Here is a 21,658-nt window from a genome sequence, read left to right as displayed (position 1 = left end):
GCTCAGTCACGTGCCCAGGCATTGATTATATGAAGTGGGACCTCATTAACTGAGACAAACGAAAATTGCCGTCATCCATCAGAGTGGCAGAGGACACAGCAAGCTGATTTTGGTCACGAGTCACAAGCCAGGTCTTGGGGCTTGCTTTCCCTGACAATTGACTAGGGACACTGTCACAATGCTCGTCAGCCCAAGACCACCAGAAGCCTGCCTGTCGTCCCCCAAAACTGAGGTTATTGACTCAGGGAATGTGCTGAGCCAGTGGGGAGCTTGAGCGTCTCAGCAAGAGGGCGTGGGAAAGGGCTTACAGTGTCTGGCTCCCCAGAGGATGAGGGCAACATTTGGTCATTTCTGTGGTTTGGGCATTGTCCTTGCTTTGGTATGTCCATATTTTGATATCACATATGACTGTGGATCGGTCTTGTTTGTGTCTGGGTCCAGCACGGTCACAGGGTGGCTTTGTCTGGTGTTGGTGTTCTGTGAACTTGTTTACGTTCAACAGCAGATACCATGACTTCACTGTGGCGGCCAGCTCACTCCCATCGGGGGTTGCTTTCTTCTTTGTTCACACACAACAAATCTGTGTGAATTCAGTGCAACCATTTGCCGTGAGGCATGCCATTAGCAGGGGGGTGTCTGTGTCTGAGATGGCCAGTCAGGGCCAGTTGTTTCCGCTGCGTCTGGAGGACCTGATCAGCATGATCAGGCTCCCTGACTCCCTGGCTGCTACCCAACACTCTCCAGTGCCTCAGCTGTAGGAGGGAGGGAGTATATTCCTAGGTAGCTGGCCAAAGTTGCCAGAACTCTGTTCCTCATCATTTCACTACTCCTTCTCGGGCCCCTCTATAGATGTGTGCTCTGTTAAACAAACAAACAAACAAACCCATAATGGTCTTGCAGAGATAGTAAGAAATTCCTACCCACTGATGTCCATGCTTCTGGGCAAAGTTGGGAGACTGATTTAAAGGCATTCAATGGACTTTTGAGAGCTAAGTTTCACAGAGATTAGGGTCCATGGGTGAAAGCCACTTCATTCCTCCAGGATGAGCCCCCGTGCTCCCCGGGGAGGTTTCCCAGGCTTGTCCTTGGGCTGAGATTTGTTTCCTCTATGCTCCTTCATCCCTAGCCCGACTTCTTTTCTGATGTGGCATAACTGTTTTTCTTTACAATACTCCAGCCGGGTAGGATCCCTTTGGAGACTCGACATCTCAGAGGCCGGATGGTCATGTCTGTAGCCTCAGCCTCTGGGACGATACTCGGCACACAGTAACCATTCATGGGATGATTGAATGAGCCAAAGGATGAGTTGCACCAACAGTGAGGCTTTGATTGGCTTACAAGTTCATGACCACGGACACTATTGTATATTTTTTCTACCTCTGGTTGATCATTGGTTTTGTTCTTATTTTTCCTTTCTCCCTCTGTAGCACATACGTAATGGAAACAAATCCATATTTACAGCTGGACCCAGCCATTCCGGGAGTGTACTCTGGAAATCCATACCCATTTGGGATTGATCCGGTAATGTCTTCTTGGGTTAAATATTTATTATATAAAATGTCTTGCTGAGGAGATCTCTAGGTAGAGGAGGCGAAAGTGCCAGAGACTGTCAAATCGACACATTTATGCTGAGATAGAATTACATATTCTGGAGGTTTTATGACACTGTGCAGGACTCAAGTAAATGTCCTACCTATACCCTTTACCTAGCCCGTGGTTCATTTTCCATATAGTTGCTCAAACATCTGCCTCTTTTTCCGATAATTTATACCCCTGATGGTTAATGATTGCTTCTTTCAAAGGCCCTTGGTTGCCTGGAAAGCATGCATCTTAAGAGGAGTTATTTAACATCCCAATCAAGTTGCCTACTCTGGCTTTTTCTTGCAGTCAGTAACATCTCCCTTTTCCTAGGAAAGTGTGGATTTGCTCTTATTTTTGCTTTATTTTACCACATAGAATGGATATAAGTTTAAAAAAAAAAAGGTGTGAGTTAACTTTTCTGTGGTTGTTATAGCTATCTCAGTTCGATTTGAGCCAAGCAAAACAAAGGTACTTCCTGGCGTAGCCTTTTAGGTATAAAGGGATTTCGAGAAGGCTCCCATGCCTGTTTGCTTAAAGCCATATACACATGATGTCCCAACACATAACTGCCACCAGGTGGCAGCCTTGTGCCCCAAATGAGCTTGAGCGGGCTAGACCCGAACTTGGCAAACGCCGTCAACAAATGTTTCTTCTATGCTCTTTTTGTGGGAGAGATCCCGGGACCTCAGTTTTGGTTGCTGACAGTCGAGAGTAAACATTACCGGCCCTAAAACTGTACTCTCCTCTCTATGGGTCTCTCTCTCTTCTTCAGTTTCTCCGGGTCCTCCCACCGCTTGTCTGCCTCCCATCCCTTAGAAAGATAGGAGTGCGTCACCCAGGATTTGTTTATAGTTGCCACGCGGAGGCACTTGCAATTTAAGCTTTATCAGAAGAGGTGAAGTCCTTGAAAGCTTCGTTGTAAACTGCAAAGTGCCGAAAACAAATGCAAGTTGTTATTTTTGTGGACTGAAAGGCTTTTTCTGTGGTCCAAGGAATTTCATGATTAGTCAGGGGGCAACGGAGGAGTATAGAGGGGGCTGATCCTAGGGTCTGGTTGACCTTCCTTTGCTTTGAATCTCTTTGCTGCTACTGTCCTCTCTTCGCTTCCCGGCCCACCCCTGACCTATCAGCAGGTCCTGCCTGCCCAGTTCTGCTCCTCAGACAAAGGACAGTATAGTCACGGCTCAGAACCGACTGGGCTGGAGTGTCTACTGTGCAGGCGGTTTTGTCTGCCTGCCCACCAGTTAGAGGAAGGAAAGGGGAGGGTGGAAGAGAAGTGGGAGGGTGAAAGAATGAACGTTTTTCCTGGGAGCAATTATTTTTGAAATTTCTGGCCTTTTTATTACAAAATAAGGCATATATGAGATTAAAAATCCATATAATACAAAATAGTATAAAAAAAGAAAGAGTTCTCTCTCTGGGTAATTCTATTCCCCAGAGATACCCCCTTTAACAGAACATTTCTGTGCCTGTGTTAGCACTTACCTATTTTTTATTTTTTTTAAAGATTTTATTTATTTGAGAGAGAGAATGAGAGAGAGAGAGAGAGAGAGCATGAGAGGGGGGAGGGTCAGAGGGAGAAGCAGACTCCTTGCCGAGCAGGGAGCCCGATGCGGGACTCGATCCCGGGACTCTGGGATCATGACCTGAGCCAAAGGCAGTCGCTTAACCAACTGAGCCACCCAGGCGCCCAGCACTTACCTATTTTTTTTTATTTTTTATTTTTTTATTTTTTTTTTAAAGATTTTATTTATTTATTTGAGAGAGAGAGAGAATGAGAGACAGAGAGCAGGAGAGGGAGGAGGGTCAGAGGGAGAAGCAGACTCCCTGCCGAGCAGGGAGCCCGATGCAGGACTCGATCCAGGGACTCCAGGATCATGACCTGAGCCGAAGGCAGTCGCTTAACCAACTGAGCCACCCAGGCGCCCAGCACTTACCTATTTTTTAAAGATTTCTTTTTTTAAAGATTTTATTTATTCATTTGAGAGAGAGAGAGCACGAGAGAGAGCGGAGAGCACAAGTCGGGGGGGAGGGGCAGAGGGAGAGGGAGAATCAGACTCCTGGCCGAGCAGGGAACCTGACTTGGGACTTGATCCCAGGCCTCTGGGATCATGACCTCAGCTGAAGGCAGACGCTTAACCGACTGAGCCACCCAGGTGCCCAAAGATTTATTTTTTCATTTTAGAAAGAGAGTGCGCATGTGTGAGCAGGGGGAGGGGCAGAGGGAGAGAAACTCAGGCCGACTTCCCGCTGATGGTGGAGCCCGACCTGGGGTTCGATCTCATGACCCCGAGATCATGCCCTGAGCCGAAATCAGGATTTGGTTACTCAACGGACTGAGCCACTCAGGCGCCCCAGCACTTACTTCTATTAATGAAGGGTTGGATTTTTAACATAATGTAAATTTCCACAGATGCATTTATTGACGCTCTGCAACATCTTTCTGCGAATCAAATCACAAAAATATTTGGCTGTCAGAGCTGAGAGGTCTTTCTAAAAGTGTTTGTAGATATTTTGTAATAAATGAACATAACAAAATGGTTAAAAGCCTATATGCTCTTGGATCAGACAGCCTGTGTATAAATCTTGCCTTTTCTGTTTCCTTGCTATGTGGTTTTGATCAAGTTAACACCTCTGTGTCTCTACAAAATAGATATGACAACAGCCCTAACTCATTGCGTTGCTCAGAAGAGTAAATGATTTTTATGCATAAAACATCCAGAAGAGAGTCTAATACATAAATAGGATCAATACCCCATATGCCATGGTATTATTTCTTCCTCGGTGTATAAAGAACTCAATCTCCCCGAGATAGAGATAAAATTCTCTTATGTGTAAAACGGGAATATTTATATTTATATCATAGGGTTTTTGTTAGAATTAAATGAGATAGTACATTTAAAGAGCTTAGTAAGTGCCTGGTACTTAAGTTTTAGTTTATCAGATTTGGCTGGGTCTACAGTGTGCTGGTAAACCTGTCCTAACCATGTTGAATGATCCTGTAGGGACTGGCCAAGCAGGCAGGCAAAGGGAAAAGCAGAGGGTGGAGGACAAGCCTGGTGTTGTTGAAATGCCAGGCAGATGGGGGAAGTAGAGAAGATGCCCCTGGTGTCTGGACACCTGTTACTGGAGACCCTTTGCCCACCTTCCTAGCAGCCTTCTTAGTGGTTGGCCAGCTCGTAGCTTCTTAGGACATTTTAAAGAGAGAATCAGTGGGATATGGTTCCTGCCTGTATGTGTGCATGGGGTGGGGGCAAGGTACCTTTGCCTTGAGACTCTGTGCAGGGGGTGCTTTGAGCCCTTAACAGAAGCAAAGTAGTTTGGAGGAGGAAGTCGTTTTAGGAGGGAAAATGAGACGACCCTTGTGGGTCTGTCTGTTACCTTTGAGATGCGGTATAGCAAACCCTTACACATATCCAGCAGGCAGTTTGGGGATGTGTCTAAAGTTGAGGACGGGTTGGAGGTCAGAGCAAAGACTTGAACCATTTACATAGGAGTGGGAGTGAGACCATGGGACCATTAGCTAGAGTGGGACCCTGACCAGCCCCCTAGCCCCTCTGAGTGCTTGCTCTGTGTGTCAGTCTTGTTAGGAGGGCAGGGACATGTGTCCCTCCCTTTACAAGCCTGGTAGCTCTGTTTAAAACAGGGACCATGGAGAAGGCAGGGACCATGTCTGGCCCTATTGCTAATAAATATTGGCTACAAGACTGGTTTCTAGAGATGGACCCAGGAAAATTCTTTGTAATGTGAAGCACTACAGAAATCACCGTAAAAGGTGGCATTATCAAGAAGGGATTGGATACATTCATGGGCCAGAAATCTCCACCACTAAGAAGTGGAACTGAGGCAAGTTTGAAAGCTTTCCACAATGTTTCAGAATGTCTTTTCCCTGAGGAGGAAACATCACGTAGGATTTTCTTTCTTCTGGCCACTTGATATTTACTGATGGCACTGAGGGTTCTGACACATTTGGCATTAGAATTACATTGATAAGGGGTTTCTTCCTTTTCCTTTCCTGAGCCCAGAATGCATGCATTGAACGGGATTGAAATTTGAAAACATGGTCCCTACAGTGACTTCCTCAGGAGAAGTCCTGCTGTCGCCCCCGATAAAACCTCTAGACTCTGGTCTCATGCCTTTCTTGTCACGTTTCCCATCCAGATTTGGAACTTGGCTTCAAACAAACTAACATTCTTGAACTCCTACAAAATGAAGATGTCGGTCATCCTGGGAATTGTCCAGATGGTTTTCGGCGTTATTCTCAGCCTTTTCAATCACATGTAAGTTTTCATGATTAACTTGCTGCCTGTTGGTCTGACCCTGTCGTTGAGGAGCAGGGACAGAGCCGCCCGTGTGGCCCCTTTGTGCAAGAGTTTCCTTCTTCCTACGGGGAGTGCTTTGCCATGTCTCTTGGCTTGAGCCAGGACAGGCTGGTTTGGCAGAAGTGGGACCTCTGTTTCTCCTGAGCTGGGTCACTCAAGTAGGAGTGTTCCTTTCACCTCAGAAATATTTGAGGGTTCAGAAACAGACTGGCAAGCCCATAGCACCTTGGGTCCCCCAACCTGAAAGGCCTCGGTCACTGCCATATCCAGGAGAAGCTCCCACCAGTGGGCAAATGAAGACCATTGGGGCCCACGTGCCCTCAGATTCTCAATTCCCTTTGATGTCAGCAGCCTCTCACTTGGGCTGTTCATGTCTTATTTTTCCTTTCCTTGTATCAAGCTGCATCTCGGAAAACTTCTCAAACCTATTTTTCTAAAGGCAACAATGTATGAAAACATGGAAAGTGGAATGTGGAATGTGCAATGTGGAAAACATGGACTCTTAAGCTTCCCCCCGGAAGCGACCCACACCACTTCTGTTCCCATTGGCCAGAGCCAGCCCCGTGGTGCCCCCAACCTGAAACTCATACAAGTGCAGATCTATTCGAAAAATCAGATATAGTTAGCGAGTCAACTAGTGACAATTAGTGACCAGTGACCCTGGTACCACTGCCTCCCTGGAAGGGCCACGAGAATTAAATGAGAGATAATCCCAGGAAGTATTTTCTGGAGCAGTCTATTATTGGTTTCATTGTGTTTCAGGCCGGCCTCAATGATCTAGGGATGCTGTTTTATCGTGAGATCTCCCTTTTCCCTCAGATAACTCTTGCAATGAGCAAAGGGAGTGGGGGCCCTTTCTGACATTTTAACTTGGGGGCCCCCAACTTAGTCTTGTGGGACTCTCTCTATATCTTAGAGCAGGAGTTGGCAAACTCCGTCTGTAAAGAGCCAGAGAGTAAATATTTTGGGCTCTGGAGGCCAGATGGTCTCTGTCACAACTACTCAATCCTGGCGTTGGGGCATAAAAGCTGCCATGGACAATCTGTCAACGGATGAGTGGATCTGTATTCTAATAAAACTTTATTAATGAACACTGAAATTTGAATTACATATAATTTTCACATATCATAAACTATTGTTCTTTTGAGTTTTTTGGTCAACCATTTAGAAATGTAAAAATCATTTTCAACTTGTGGAATGGGCTCAGTTTGGCCCATAAGCCTTAGCTTTCCTACCCCTGTCTTAGGAGAAAAAGCTTCCTGGTCGCCCTTCTATATCTTTGTGCCCTTGGGTGTGTTGGTATGAGCTAGGTGTGCAGGTCAAACCACCGGCTCTCCCTGCAGACCTGCCCTTTGCTTCGGACACCACCTTCCAGACCCTGGTTCTCTTGAATCCTTCCTTTCTCCTTTTCCCGTCCCTGCATAATTGCTGCTTGCTAAGGGAGTAGATGCAGTGTGCGAAAAATGAACATTTTGTGCTTTGGGGCGAATAATTAGTTCCTGATATTCACTCAGTGTTCTCTCTTTCATGTGTGTGTTTCCCACCCCCAGATACTTCAGAAGAACTCTCAACATCGTTCTGCAATTTATTCCTGAGATGATTTTTATCCTGTGTCTCTTTGGATACTTGGTTTTCATGATCATTTTCAAATGGTGCCACTTTGATGTCCATGCGTCCCAGCATGCCCCTAGCATCCTCATCCACTTCATCAACATGTTTCTGTTTAACTATGACGACCCTTCTAATGCACCCCTGTACAAACATCAGGTATTGATGGCGTTTTTTTTTTCTTCTTTTATGCACTTGATAACGTCACATCTCTCTCACACTCTTGAGCATTGCAGAGAATAGTTATTTGCAAGACTGAGCCATCTTAGTACCCACTCAAGGTTGTTGACACCTGGATGTCCTCATCAAAGACGTGCTTTGCCCCTCCTGTGGCTGCTTGTGGCCTCATGCGCTTGAGTCCTAGCTGTGTTCACCTCCTATAGGAGCAACAAAATTAGAAGAGAAAATGCCCTGTGGTGGGGCATTTTTTATGAAAAATAAAGATAATTCAGATCTAAGATAATAATCAGAGAAGACCTATACCTCTGAAAGCTCTTTTGAGGTAGCCCCCTTTACTGTTGTAATGTTATACGAACAACTCCTAGACCATGAGCACTAAATGAACATATTTGGAAGGTTCCTTTACTCAGGGCCAGAGTTCGAATGAAAGTTCACTTGGATTTCCCAAACAAGTCTTCTCTTTTTGGCAAAGGACTCAGACTCACCCAACTATTTCATGTGCTAACTCCTTTCATAGAGACTAAAGTCCTCACCTGGTTTGGAATATGCACTGAACTTTGCACAGTGAATGGCTTTTCCAGCTTTTTTCCCCCTTTAAAACCCTTACTGGGAGTTGGCTGGTTTCCCTGTGTCCTGGTATGAAGATGCATTATCCTGACACAGTTTGAAGTTTCCATAGGCTCATTTTGGGGTCATGCAGCTGGAAGGGACGATGTAAGTTGATAACCCAGCCCCTTCCCAACACTGCCATGGCCATCGTGGTGCCATGTTTGAATATCAAAGAAGAAGAGCAACAGATAAATATAAATCTCTGGTTGCTGTGTACATCGTGAGGTGGAAAACCTTGCATAAAGGTGGACAAATGGCGATGAGGTAGCGCAGGAAGCTAGAACTGGCAAGCCCGGTGTGTGTTTCTGAGGCTCCCTTCCCTCTTCTGAGCATTTCAGAGGGGAGGAGGGTAGAAGACTGAGGGGATAGGATGTCCCCACTGTTAGCAGGGTGAATCTTGTTACGACTGGCATAAAAATCATCCCCTGGAATTGACTGAGAGCTTGGCCAGAACAGTAGAAGAAAAGTGAAGGTCTAAGAAACATTTTTCTTTTCCGCCCTCGAGCACCCAGTGTCCATGCCTTTTAGTAGCTCCGACTAAGCCTCCCCGGGCTTCCTGGTTCTTTGACCCAGCAGCTCTGAGTCACTCCTCCAAGCTGGTGACTAGGGGTTTTATAATAAGAGGTGGGGGCATGAGGACATGAAAGGAAATGTGTAGCAGGATGATAAGGTGGGACAAATTCTGGGTTTCAGCAGAAGCATCAAGACCATGGCTGCCTCAGCCCAGAGGGAGCTGTGAGGGAGACAGCCAGGGAGAGTCCAACATGGCTACCCCAGAGCCTGGCGGGTGACTCACCTACAGCAAGAGCATGAGGAAGCTTTTTTTTTCTTTTTGAGAGGAAGTTTTTTTTCTTTTTGAAAGAGAGCAACAGAGCACAGATAATTACCTAGTCCTGGGAATACACAATTGCTAATTGAGATCATCTTTGTCACTTAAAGTGACCCAAGGGGTTTTGGCTACTAGGGAGTGACCAGTGAAGTCATGGGGCCTGCCACACTTTTCATGCAGGGCCAGGGGCTAACTATTCCCATGGGACAAGGGATAAATAAAGTGGCCCTTATTATGTGCCTTTTTGAGTACTTCTTGTTCACATATGGGGTGGGAGGATAGCAAGGGGATACTCGAAGAGTAAGGAATAAGATAGTGAGTTTCCAGTGCCCACTCTGGATTGACGCTGGGCACCGCTGGACTGCAGTGGGAATACTCCAAGATGTAAAGGCGAATGGATACATTGACATGCTTTAGATCTCTCAAAATAAAATATAACTAAAATGATCCATATTTATAATTTTTATCATGTAAGTTATGCGGTGTGATCACCTTGAAGTGATGGGATCTTACGATTTTGATCTCACAGCAAGAAGTCCAAAGTTTCTTTGTTATTATGGCTTTGATTTCTGTCCCATGGATGCTTCTGATTAAGCCGTTTATTCTTAGAGCCAATCATCAAAAATCCCTGGTAAGTGTCTATTCATTTCCATTCACTCACTGTGGGTAAGAGTGTGGGTTCCTTGAGCATAGAAGTCTGGGCTTTTTTTTTTTTTTTTTTAAAGATTTTATTTATTTATTTATTTGAAGAGAGAGACACAGCGAGAGAGGGAACACAAGCAGGGGGAGTGGGAGAAGGAGAAGCAGGCTTCCCGCTGAACAGGGAGCCCGATGCGGGGCTCAATCCCAGGACCCTGGGATCACGACCTGAGCCGAAGGCAGATGCTTAACGACTGAGCCACCCAGGCGCCCCAGAAGTCTGGGCTTTCAACAGAATGCTGGGCTTTGGGGGCCTTCTTCTTTCCAGGACAATGCTCTATTAAATAGGGCAAGCACATTTAAATCTTATGTTTTACAAACTTTGCTCAGGGTGTGTGTGTGCATCCGTGTGTATTCACCAAGTCTACTGGTAGCTAATGACTTACGAGTCTGAACATGGTTGTGTTATTAGTTGAAAGTAAAAGTATTTTACTATAGTTTGAGTTTGTTGGTGAATATTGAAAGCTGTTTTTATCAGAGTTTACCGTTGTGAGCTTTCACTGAATTATGTTACAGTGTGCCAGTGCAGGAGTCAAGAAATACAAATAAGCCAGCTTCCGTTTATTTGTGATTTTTCCCTATTGCCAAACACCCATTTCAGCCCTTTTCCTCCTTTTGTGTGAACTGCTCCTGAGCCTCGCGTTTATTCAGGGAATGAAGAAGAGTTTACTATCAGTCTAAATCAAATAGGATTTGGGAAGATTGACTCCCGGGGCACGTCAGAATCTAGAAATCCACATGAGCGCTGCTTGAGATTATCAGTCTCTGCTCTCTCTGTCTACATCAGTGCAAAAGAGTAAGTGGAATGTGCTGAGATCACATATGTTTTAAGTGGCTGTAGATATTTTCAGATAAATTCATTCTTTTCTAAAATCTGTGGGATATTGACTTGGCTGAGTCAGGGACCTGGAGATGAGACCGGAGTTCCGGAGGTTCGTCCCTAGGTGGCGCCCTTTCCCTACATCACCTGCTTCTCTTCTGTTGTGTCTGGGCAGCCTTGGCTAGGAAGCCTGTCTGGTAAATAAATTCAATGGGAGATGAATTTTAAAAAAGACAAAGCAAAGAATACTTGTTTATTGTTTGGCTAATTGGTGAGAGGCCCAGATGATAAAGGGCGGGTGAGGTGGAAGGTTGTCTAGAGGTGACCAAGTGTTTCAAAGGAAGGCGGCAGATAGCTGTTTGCCGACCTAGATACCACTCTTTTCTAAAACTCAGCCTGTCCCTTAAGTCAAGTGAGCTTACACCCGTAAGTCCATAAGTGAGCCACTGGCTCACCTGACTCCCCAGACTCTAAAATAATAGCTTGCCTTGCTCTTTGCTCCACAAAAAGTGTAAATAGTTGCTGATCTCAACGTGGTTGATTTCTCGCTTTTCTCCAGGATGACTTATATAATAGGGAAGGAAGTCAGAGGAGGTTTTCTTAGTGTGCCGTCTTGGATGACACCCCCTGAAACGACTCTGGGTAGCAGGAGCTCCCCGAGACTGCGTGGAGGCCTGTCTCCTTGGGCTCTCCTTGGAAGGCATAGCTGTTGGTTGGTCTTTTAGGCTGCCGATTAGGATCCTGGTAGTCCTTTTTCATGTTAGAAACATTTCTACCACCTCCATCCAAGAGATGATTCCATAACGGCATTATTTGGGCACCCAGGTGCCCTAGTTTCATTTATTCTTAAATGCTATGTAAGGAGGATCATACAGTACGCCCTCTTTTGGATCTGGCTTCCTTCATCCAGTGTCATATTCCAGAGATGTGTGTGAACATGCGTGTGTGTAGAATTGCTATATAGTATTACTGTATATGAATATACCACAGTTTATTTACCCATTTGTATATTGATAGTTATTTGGCTTGTTTCCAGTTTTATTATATCTTCGTTTATTTTGTTTTTAATTAAAATTTTTTTATTATGTCTAAAATACCAATATAGTTAACATATATAGTGTTACATTAATTTCAGATATACAATGTAGTGATTCAACAATTCTGTATAATACCTGATGTTCATCACAGTAAGAATACTCTTAATCCCTTTCACCTATTCTACCCATCCCCCCACTCACCTCTCCTCTGGTAACCACCAGTTTGTTTTCTGTAGTTAAGAGTCTGTTTTTTTGTTTGTCTCTTTTTTTTTCTTTGTTCATTTGTTTTGTTTCTTAAATTCCACATGAGTTAAGTCATATGGTATTTGTCTTTCTCTGATGGACTTACCTCGCTTAGCATTATATCCCCTAGATCACCCATGTCATTGAAAATGGCAAGATTTCATTCTTTTTTTACGGCTGAGTAATATTCTAATACACACACACACACACACACATCACCTCCTCTTTTTTTCATTCATCTGTTGATGGACAGGTTGCTTCTATAATTTGTTGTCAGTAATGCTGCAATAAGCTTAGGAGTACATATATCTTTTCAAATTAGTGTTTTCATATTCTTCGGGTGAACACCCAGTGGTGGAATTACTGGATCATATGGTAATTCTGTTTCTATTTTTTTGAGGAGCTTCCATACTCTTTTCCACAGTGGCTGCCCCAGTTTGCATTCCCACCCATAGTACACAAGGTTTCTTTTTCCTCTACATCCTCTCCAACACTTGTTGTTTCTTGTGTTTTTGATTTTAGCCATTCTGTCAGGTATGAGGATATAGCTCATTGTGGTTTTGATTTGCATTTCCCTGGTGGTGAGTGATGTTGAGCATCTTTTCATGTGTCTGCTAGCCAACTGTGTGTTTTCTTTGGAGAAATATCTATTCGTGTCTTCTGCCCATATTTTAATTGGATTATTTGTTCTTCTGGTGTTGAGTTGTGTAAGTTTTTATATATTTTGGATACTAACCCCTTACCGGATATATCATTTGCAAATATCTTCTCCCACTCAGTAGGTTGTCTTTTAGTTTTGTTGATTGTTTCCTTTGCTGTGCAAACCTTTTTATTTTGATGTAGTCCCAGTAATTTATTTTTGCTTTTGTCTTCCTTGCCTTAGAAGACATGCCTAGAAAAATGTTGCTATGGTTGATGCCAGAGACCTTACTGCCTGTGTTCTCTTCTAGGATTTTTATGGTTTCAGTTCCACATTTAGGTCTTTCATCCATTCTGAGTTTATTTTTGTGTATGGTGTGAGAAAGTGGTCTAGTTTCATTCTTTTGCATGTAGCTGTCTAGTTTTCCCAACACCATTTGGTGAAGAGACTGTTTTTTTCCCATTGCATATCCTTGCTTCCTTTGTCAAAGATTAATTGACCATATAATCATGGGTTTATTTCTGGGCTCTCTATTCTGTTCCATGGATCTACGTGTCTGTTTTTGTGCCAGTACCATACTGTTTAGATTACCACAGGTTGGTAATGTAACTTGAAATCTGGAATTGTGATACCTCCAGTTTTGTTCTTCTTTTTCAAGATTGCTATGGCTATTTGGGGATCTTCATTTGCTGTGCAAAAGCTTTTTATTTTGATGTAGTCCCAATAGTTTATTTTTGCTTTCGTTGCCCTTGCCTCAGGAGACATATCTAGAAAAATGCTGCTATGAATGATGTCAGAGAAGTTACTGCCTGTGCTTTCTTCTAGGATTTTTATGGTTTCAGGTCTCACACTTAGGTGTTTAATCCATTCTCAGTTTTATTTTTGTGTGTGGTATAAGAAAGTGGTCCAGTTTCATTCTTTTGCATGCTGCTGTCCAGTTTTCACAACACCATTTGCTGAAGAGACTTTTTTTCCCATTGCATGTCCTTGCTTCCTTTGTTAAAGATTAGTTGACCATATAATTGTGGATTTATTTCCTGGCTCTCTGTTTTGTACCACTGATCTATGTGTCTCTTTGTGCCAATACCACACTGTTTTGATCACTACAGCTTTGTAGTAAATCTTGAAATCTGGGATTGTGATATCTCCGGTTTTGTTCTTCTTTTCCAAGATTGCTTTGGCAATCTTTTGGGTCTTTTGTGGTTCCATACAAATTTTAGGATTGCTTATTCTAGCTCTGTGAAAAATGCTGTTGGTATTTTGATAGGGATTGCATTAAATCTGCAAATTGCTTTGGGTAGTATGGACGTTTTAACAGTATTTGTTCTCCCAATCCATGAGCATGGAATATCTCCATTTTTGTGTGTGTCATCTTCAATTTCTTTCATCAGTGTTTTGTAATTTTCAGAAATACAGGTCTTTCACCTCCTTGGTTAAGTTTATTCCTAGGTATTTAATTCTTTTTGGTGCAATAGTAAATGGGATTGTTTTCTTAATTTCTCTTTCTGCTACTTCATTTTTAGTGTATAGAAATGCAACAGAGGGCGCCTGGGTGGCTCAGTTGGTTAAGCAACTGCCTTCAGCTCACGTTATGATCCTGGAGTCCCGGGATCGAGTCCCATATCGGGCTCCCTGCTCAGCGGGGGGTCTGCTTCTCCCTCTGACTCTCTTCCCTCTCGTGCTCTCTGTCTCTCATTCTCTCTCTCAAATAAATAAATAAAATCTTTAAAAAAAAAATGCAACAGATTTCTGTACATTGATTTTGTATCCTGCAACTTTACTGAATTCATTGATCAGTTATACCAATTTTTTGGTGGAGTCTTTCAGGTTTTCTATATATAGTATTATATCATCTGCAAATAGTGAAAGTTTTACTTCTTCCTTACCAATTTGGATGCCTGCTATTTCTTTTTGTTGTCTGATTGCTGTGACTAGGACTTGCAGTATTATATTGAATAAAAGTGGTGAGAGTGGACATCCTTGTCTCGTTCCTGATCTTGGGGGAAAAGCTGTCAGTTTTTCACCATAGAGGATGATGTTAACTGTGGGTTTTTCATATAGGGCTTTTATTATGTTGAGGTATGTTCTCTCTAAACCTACTTTGTTGTGGGTTTTTTTTTTTTTAATCATGAATGGATGTTACACTTTGTCATATTTTTTTCTGCATCCATTGAAATGATCATATGGTTTTTATCCTTTTTCTTATTGCTATGATATATCATGTTGATTGATTTGTGAATATAGAACAACCCTTGCATTCCAGGGTAAATCCCACTTGATTGTGGTGAATGATTTTTTAAATGTATTGTTGGATTCAGTTTGCTAGTATTTTGTTGAAGATTTTTGCATCTATGTTCATGAATCAGACAGAATGGTGTGTAGTTTTCTCTCTTTTTTTGTGGTGTCTTTGTCAGGATAGTACTGACCTCATAGAATGAATTTGAAAGCTTTCCTTTCTCTTCTGTTTTTTTTTTGAATAATTTGAGAAGAATAGGTATTAAGTCTTTAAATATTTGGTAGAATTCATCTGTGAAGCCATCTGGTTCTGGACTTCCATTTATTGGGAGTTTTTTGATTACTGATTCAGTTTCATCATTTGTTGGTAATCAGTCTGTTCAAGTTTTCTGTTTCTTCCTGCTTCAGTTTTGGGAAGTTATAGGTTTCTAGGACTTTATTCATTTCTTCTGGGTTGTCCAGTTTGTTGTAATAGTCTCTTATAATCCTTTGTATTTCAGTCGTGTTAGTTATTATTTCTCCTCTTTCATTTCTGATTGTGAGTTCTCTCCCTCTCTCTCTTTTGATAAGCTAATGGCTTATCAATTTTGTTGATCTTTTCAAAGAATCAGCTCCTGGTTTCATTGATCTGTTCTGTTTTTTTTAGTTTCTGTTTTATTTCTGCTCTAAACTGTATTATTTCCTTCCTTGTACTAGTTTTGGGTTTTATTTGTTGTTCTTTTTCTAGCTCCTTAAAGTGTAAGATTAGGTTGTTTGAGATTTTTCTTGCTTCTTGAAATAGGCCTGTATTGCTATAAATTTTCTTCTTAGAACAGCTTTTGCTGCATCCCAAAGATTTTGGACCATTGTATTTTCATTTTCTTTTGTCTCCATATGTTTTTTGATTTCCTCTTTGATTTCTTTGTTGACCCATTCATTGTTGAGTAGGCTGTTAATTAACTTCCATGTATTTGTGTTCTTTCCAGACTTTTTATTGTGGTTGATTTCTAGGTTTACAGCATTGTGGTTGGAAAAGATGCATGCTATGACTTCAGTGTTTTTGAATTTGTTGAGATTTGTTTTGTGGCCTAACATGTGATCTGCTCTGGAGAATGTTCCATGTGCACTTGAAAAGAATGTGTATTTTGCAGTGTTAGGAAGTAATATTCTGAATATATCTGATTCATCTGGTCCAATGTGTCATTCAAAGCCACTGTTTCCTTGTTGGTTTTCTGTTTGGATGATCTATCCATTGATGTAAATGGGGTGTTAAAATCCCCTAATATTATTGTATTACTACGGATGACTTCCTGTATGTTTGTTAATAGCTGCTTTATATATTTGGGTGCTTCTCTGTTGGGTGCATATTATTTACAATTGTCATATATCTTCTTGTTGAATTGTTCCCTTTATAATTATATAGTGTCCTTCTTTGTTTATTGTTATAGTCTTTGTTTAAAGTCCATTTTATCCAATGTAAGTATTGCTACCCTGGCTTTCTTTTCACTTCCATTTGCATGATAAATATTTTCCACCTCTTTACTTTCAAACTGCATGTGGCTTCAGGTCTGAAATATGTCTCTTGTAGGCAGCATAGAGATGGGTCTTGCTTTTTATCCATCCCATCACCCTATGTCTTTTGATTGGAGTATTTAGTCCATTTACATCCAAAGTAATTATTGATAGGTATGTGTTTATCACCATTTTGTTCCTTGCTTTGTGGTTTTGTAATTCTTCTCTGTTCCTTTCTTCTCTTGCTTTCTTCTCTCACCTTTTGGTGCCTTTCTTAAGTGATATAATTGGATTCCTTTATCTTTATTTTTTGCATATTTATTACCAGTTTTTGATTTGTGGTTCCCATTACATTTATATATAACATCTTATGCATATAGCAGTCTATATTAAATTGATAGTCACTTAAGTTTGAACCCATACTCAAGCACTAAACTCTTATTCTTCTCCCCTTCTCACATTTTAGGTATGTGGTGTCATATTTTACATCCTTTTATTTAGTGAATCCCTTGATTCATTTTTATAGATGTACCTTAATTTTACTGCTTTTGTGCTTCTTACTTTTCTTACTCCTGCTTATGATCTTTCATTTCCACCTGAAAAGTCCCTTTTAACATTTCTTGTAGGGCTGGTTTGGTGACAGTGAATTCCCTTAGCTTTTGTTTGCTCTTTATCTCTCTTTCTATTCTGAATGATAGGCTTGCTGGAGAGATTATTTTTGGTTGCAAGTTTTTTTCTTTCAGAACTTTGAATATGTCTTGCCTCTCTCTTCTGGCCTGTGAAGTTTCTGCTGAAAGATCCCCTGATAGCCTTATGGGACTTCCCTTGTATGCAACTGTTTTCTCTTGCTTGTTTTAAAATTCTCTCTTTATCACTACCACTTTAATTACTATGTATTTTGGTGTGGGCTTCCTTGGATTGATTATGTTGGGGGATCTCTGTGCCTTTTGGATCTGGACTTCTGTTTCCTTCTCCACATTCAGGAACTTTTCAGCTATTATTTCTTTCAAGTAAAATTTCTGCCTCCTTTTCTTTCTTCTTTTGGGATGGTTGCAATGTGAATATTATTACACTCAGTAGTGTTGTTGAGTTCCCTTAATCCGTTCTCATTTTTTAATATTCTTTTTTCTTTCTTTTGTTCAGCTTTGATTGCTTTCCATTACTCTGTCCCCCAGGTCACTGATCTGTTTTTCCACTTCCTCTAATCTAGGCTTTATTCCCTCTAGTGTATTTTTAATTTCAGTGATTGAGTTTTTCATCTCTGATTGGTTCTTTTTTATGTTTTCTATCTTTTTTTTTTTTTTAAAGATTTTATTTATTTATTTGAGAGAGAGAGAATGAGAGAGCACATGAGAGGGGGGAGGGTCAGAGGGAGAAGCAGACCCCCTGCTGAGCAGGGAGCCCGATGCGGGACTCGATCCAGGGACTCCAGGATCATGACCTGAGCCGAAGGCAGTCGCTTAACCAACTGAGCCACCCAGGCGCCCTATGTTTTCTATCTCTTTACTGAGGGTCTCACTGAGGTCCTCCACTCATTTCTCAAGTCCAGTGAGTATCTTTATGACCATTACTTTAAATTCTTCATCAGGCATACTATTTATCTCTGTTTCACTTAGCTCTCTTGCTGGGATTTTGTACTGTTTCATTTGGGACATATCCCTCTGTCTTCTCCTTTTGTCTTATTCTCTGTGTCTGTTTCTATGTGTTAGGAAAGTCAGCTACATCTTGTGCTCTTGAAAGTAGTGTCCTTATGAAGAAGAGGTCTTACCTCTGTTCACCAGAATATCAGTCTTCAGGGAGGTCCCCTATGTGTGTTGTGTGTGTCCTACTGTTGTGGCTGAGCTATGTTTGCCTTTAGTCTAGTCATTTGCAATGACTCTTTGCCTGTTGTGGGCAGGGTTTGGTCCCTGTGTTGTTAATGAGCCAGTTTGGGCTCGAGTTGGGACAGACCAGGCATTTGCCAGAGATGCAATAGCACTGAACTGCAGGGCACTTTCCCTGTGTTGTCCCTGAGAAGCTTTTGTTGGTGGACAGGGCCTACCATCAGTCCCGATGTCTGCCCCCAGCCTACCGCTGGGGCCACTCATGAACAGGTTTGTGTGGTTATCTTCCCTTCTCCCCAGGGCAAGAGTCACTTTGGAATGGTGATGAATGCTGTGGGTGCTGCTTGCACAATGCCATGCTTGTGGTGCTGCTTTGGATGGACTCTTGCCAAGGGTGGGTTGGAGGGGGTGGTTGGCAGAAAAGCGTGGTGGGGGGTAGGGTAGGGTTGGGGGCACTGTTAGCAAGGTGGGTGGAGAATGTTTGCTGGCTGCACTGGTTCCCGCAGGTGACTGTGTATCTAGGCTGGGGGATGGGGGAAGGAAATGGCTGGGCCAGCTCTTTTGTTCTTGGAGAACTCAAAGATCCTTGCCACCCTAGTACTAGTTCTAAGATTAGTAAGTAAATCTCCTTCCCTTATATCCCTTTTCTCCAAACTGCTGCTTCTATGCTGCATCTCAGTGGGCTGTTTGTTGTGCTCTTTCTTTAAAGGTGGGGACTCAGTTTCCTATCCCCTCCAACTTTCCCAGGGTGGAGCCTGCTGATTTTTACAGTTCTAGGTGTTAAACCCCATTGATTGTAAGAACTTGTAAAGCTAAGCCCCTCTGGTTTTCAGAGCCAAATGATACGGGGCTTTGTCCTCCTAGTGTGGGTACCCTGCACCTGGGGTGCCTGGTTGGAATCTACTCCTCTCCCTTCTCCAAGCCTGTGTGTCCCTCCCTCCCATGGACAGTGTCATGCGTCAGTTTGTTTCCTAACTGCACCTTTGCCCTTCCTACCATTTTTTTGTTTATTTTTGTTTTGTTTTGTTTTGTTTTAATGTGCTTCTTCTCTACCTTTAGCTGTGGAGAGTCTGTTCTGCCAGTTTTTGGGTCATTTTCTGGATTCTTTACATGGATATGGGTGTTATCTAGGAGTATCCAAGGGACAAGGTGAGCTTAGGATCCTCCTACCCTGCCATCTTCCCTGGAAGTCCCTGGCTTATCTCTAGTTTTAGTGATTACAGATAATACTGATGTAAATATCCCTGTGCATGTCTTTTGGTACATGTGTTTTCAGAAAGTTGTCAGTAACTAATTTAAAATTGAGTTGTTGTACATTTGATTTCACTGGGCACCCAGCTCAAAGATTGTGAGATGGTTAGTAGAAGATGGGCACTAGGATTTATAAAGTCCAGTATTATGCTTCTGCAAAATTATTCATGTTCATTTTAACCAACTCCAGGATAATGACCAGGAAAGGCTGGAAATTAGGGATTGAAATGGAAAAACTATCTTCTGTGTCTTGTTTGGGATTTTCTTCTTTAAGTTAAGGGGGAGAGAAAATAGGATTTCAGGAAGACAAAGTCATGTTAACACGAGCCATATCCTTCATCATGGGATAAGGAACTATGGGGCCAAGGGGAAAGGCTTACCCAGAGTCCCCGCTTGGGACCTGGCACCCTGGAATTCTTGTCCAAATGGACTCAAGTCCATTTCCAGGCCCTACCAAGTGCCAACCACACAGTGGCATGGGTACCACTAGACCCTGACATGGGGCAACTCTTTTTGGGGAGTGTGGGTGGAACATGGACACTGTGGCGGGAGTGTCCACATGTGTGCACACATGGCCCTCGTGCTGTGGGATGAGAACAGAAAGGAGAAGGAGAAGGTGCATGCCACAGTGCAGGGCCAACTCACCTGTGCTGCCATGTCCTGGTGTAGGACTCTGAATTTGAACCTGACCTTTCAAGTTCCTATGAGGCTTGATTGATTCATTGATTGATTGATTTATCAAGATAGGAGGCTAGAACATATCTTATTTAGGGGTCTGTGGGCTTGACTTATAACTCTTAAATACTTAAATATATGACATGTGGACTTCCATTTTTACCTTTGCCTAAAGCTCTGCAAATATTAGATTGTAGACCCACTAAAGAAAGAAAGGTAAAAAGACCTTAATGCCTAATTTGCAATACTCCACCCATAAAATCATTCTAGGAAATACTTTGGGCATGGGACATTAAGTTTCAGAGTAACTTCAAAGAAATAGTCTATTCAAACCCAGGGAGGGGCGTCTGGTTTGCTCAGTTGGTTAAATATCTGAGTCTAGATTTTGGCTCAGGTCAGGATCTCAGGGTCATGAGAGTGAGCCCCATGTTGGGCGCTGTTCTGGGAGTGGAGCCTTATTCCTCCCTTTGCTCCAGCCCTCTTCCCCTACTCTAAAACAAATCAACAAACAAACTCACGGATAAAACCAGGCCAAATTATATGCTGACTACACCTAGATTTTTTGTCCTTGAATTTTTTTCTTAGCTGTTTTTATAAAGTGATGTTTTTATTTTAAAAGAGTATATTAGTGTTGAAAAAGGGATTGGGTTACTCCGTTTGGACTGCTATAACAAAATACCACAGACTGGGTGGCTTATAAACAATAAATTGATTGTTCAGTTCTGGAGGCTGTGAAGTCCAAGTTCAAAGCCTCCAGTATGTTCATCATTGTGAGGCTCCCCTTCCTGGTTCTTAGCTGGCACTTTCTCACTGTGTCCTCACATGGTGGAAGGGGCAAGAGAGTTGTGTGGGGAATCCTTTATAGGGTCACTAACCCATTTATGAGGGCTCCACCCTCATGACCTAAGTACCTCCCAAAGGCCCCACCTTCGACTACTATCCTCTTTGGGGCTTAGGATTTCAATATAAGAATTAGGGGGGATACAAGCACTCAGACTATAGCAGTCATTAATTTCTCCTAGTTAATTTTGCCTGCAGAAATCTAGCTGTTCAGGTCACAAGGCTGTGTCCAAGGTACAACTGACTATTTTATGATATTGTGTATATATATATTTTAACAATAAAAGGTACTCTTGTACATGCACTGGTTTACTGTAAAGACAGATTAATTTGGCACATTCTGGAGCACCATGGAGAAAAGCACATGTTCTGGAATCAGATTGCCTGGGTTTGAATCCTGGCTCTGCTACTAACTAGCCTTACAAGCTGTGTGATCTTGGGTACATTTCTTAACCTTCCTGTGCTATAGTTTACTTCTCTGTAGAATGAGGTGATAATTGTGCTCATATGAAAAGATTGTCGTGAAGCCTAAATGAGATGATGTAGAGAGAGTTTAGAACAGTGTCTGGTACATACTTAATGACAGCCTTTATTCTAATTCTAATTAGAATTAGTAATTCTAGGGCGCCTGGGTGGCTCAGTTGGTTAAGCGACTGCCTTCGGCTCAGGTCATGATCCTGGAGTCCCTGGATCGAGTCCCGCATCGGGCTCCCTGCTCGGCAGGGAGTCTGCTTCTCCCTCTGACCCTCCCCCCTCTCATGTGCTCTCTCTCTCT

General features: G+C 42.5%; 1 protein-coding gene across 1 annotated transcript in view; it reads left to right on the top strand.

Moving 5' to 3' along the window:
• ATP6V0A4 (ATPase H+ transporting V0 subunit a4) overlaps nucleotides 1–21,658 on the top strand; it is a 54,370-nt gene that overhangs the window by 23,362 nt on the left and 9,350 nt on the right. The window contains exons 13-16 of the mRNA XM_035021191.1: nucleotides 1,428–1,521; nucleotides 5,743–5,861; nucleotides 7,454–7,670; nucleotides 9,659–9,760. Coding sequence (XP_034877082.1) covers nucleotides 1,428–1,521; nucleotides 5,743–5,861; nucleotides 7,454–7,670; nucleotides 9,659–9,760 — 532 coding nt within the window. The remainder of the gene's footprint in view (nucleotides 1–1,427; nucleotides 1,522–5,742; nucleotides 5,862–7,453; nucleotides 7,671–9,658; nucleotides 9,761–21,658) is intronic.

Source organism: Mirounga leonina, unplaced genomic scaffold, assembly GCF_011800145.1.
Source record: "Mirounga leonina isolate KUSES-001 unplaced genomic scaffold, KU_Mleo_1.0 Mir_174, whole genome shotgun sequence".
Classification (NCBI taxonomy): domain Eukaryota; kingdom Metazoa; phylum Chordata; class Mammalia; order Carnivora; family Phocidae; genus Mirounga; species Mirounga leonina.
This window is presented reverse-complemented; position numbering and strand designations above follow the sequence as displayed.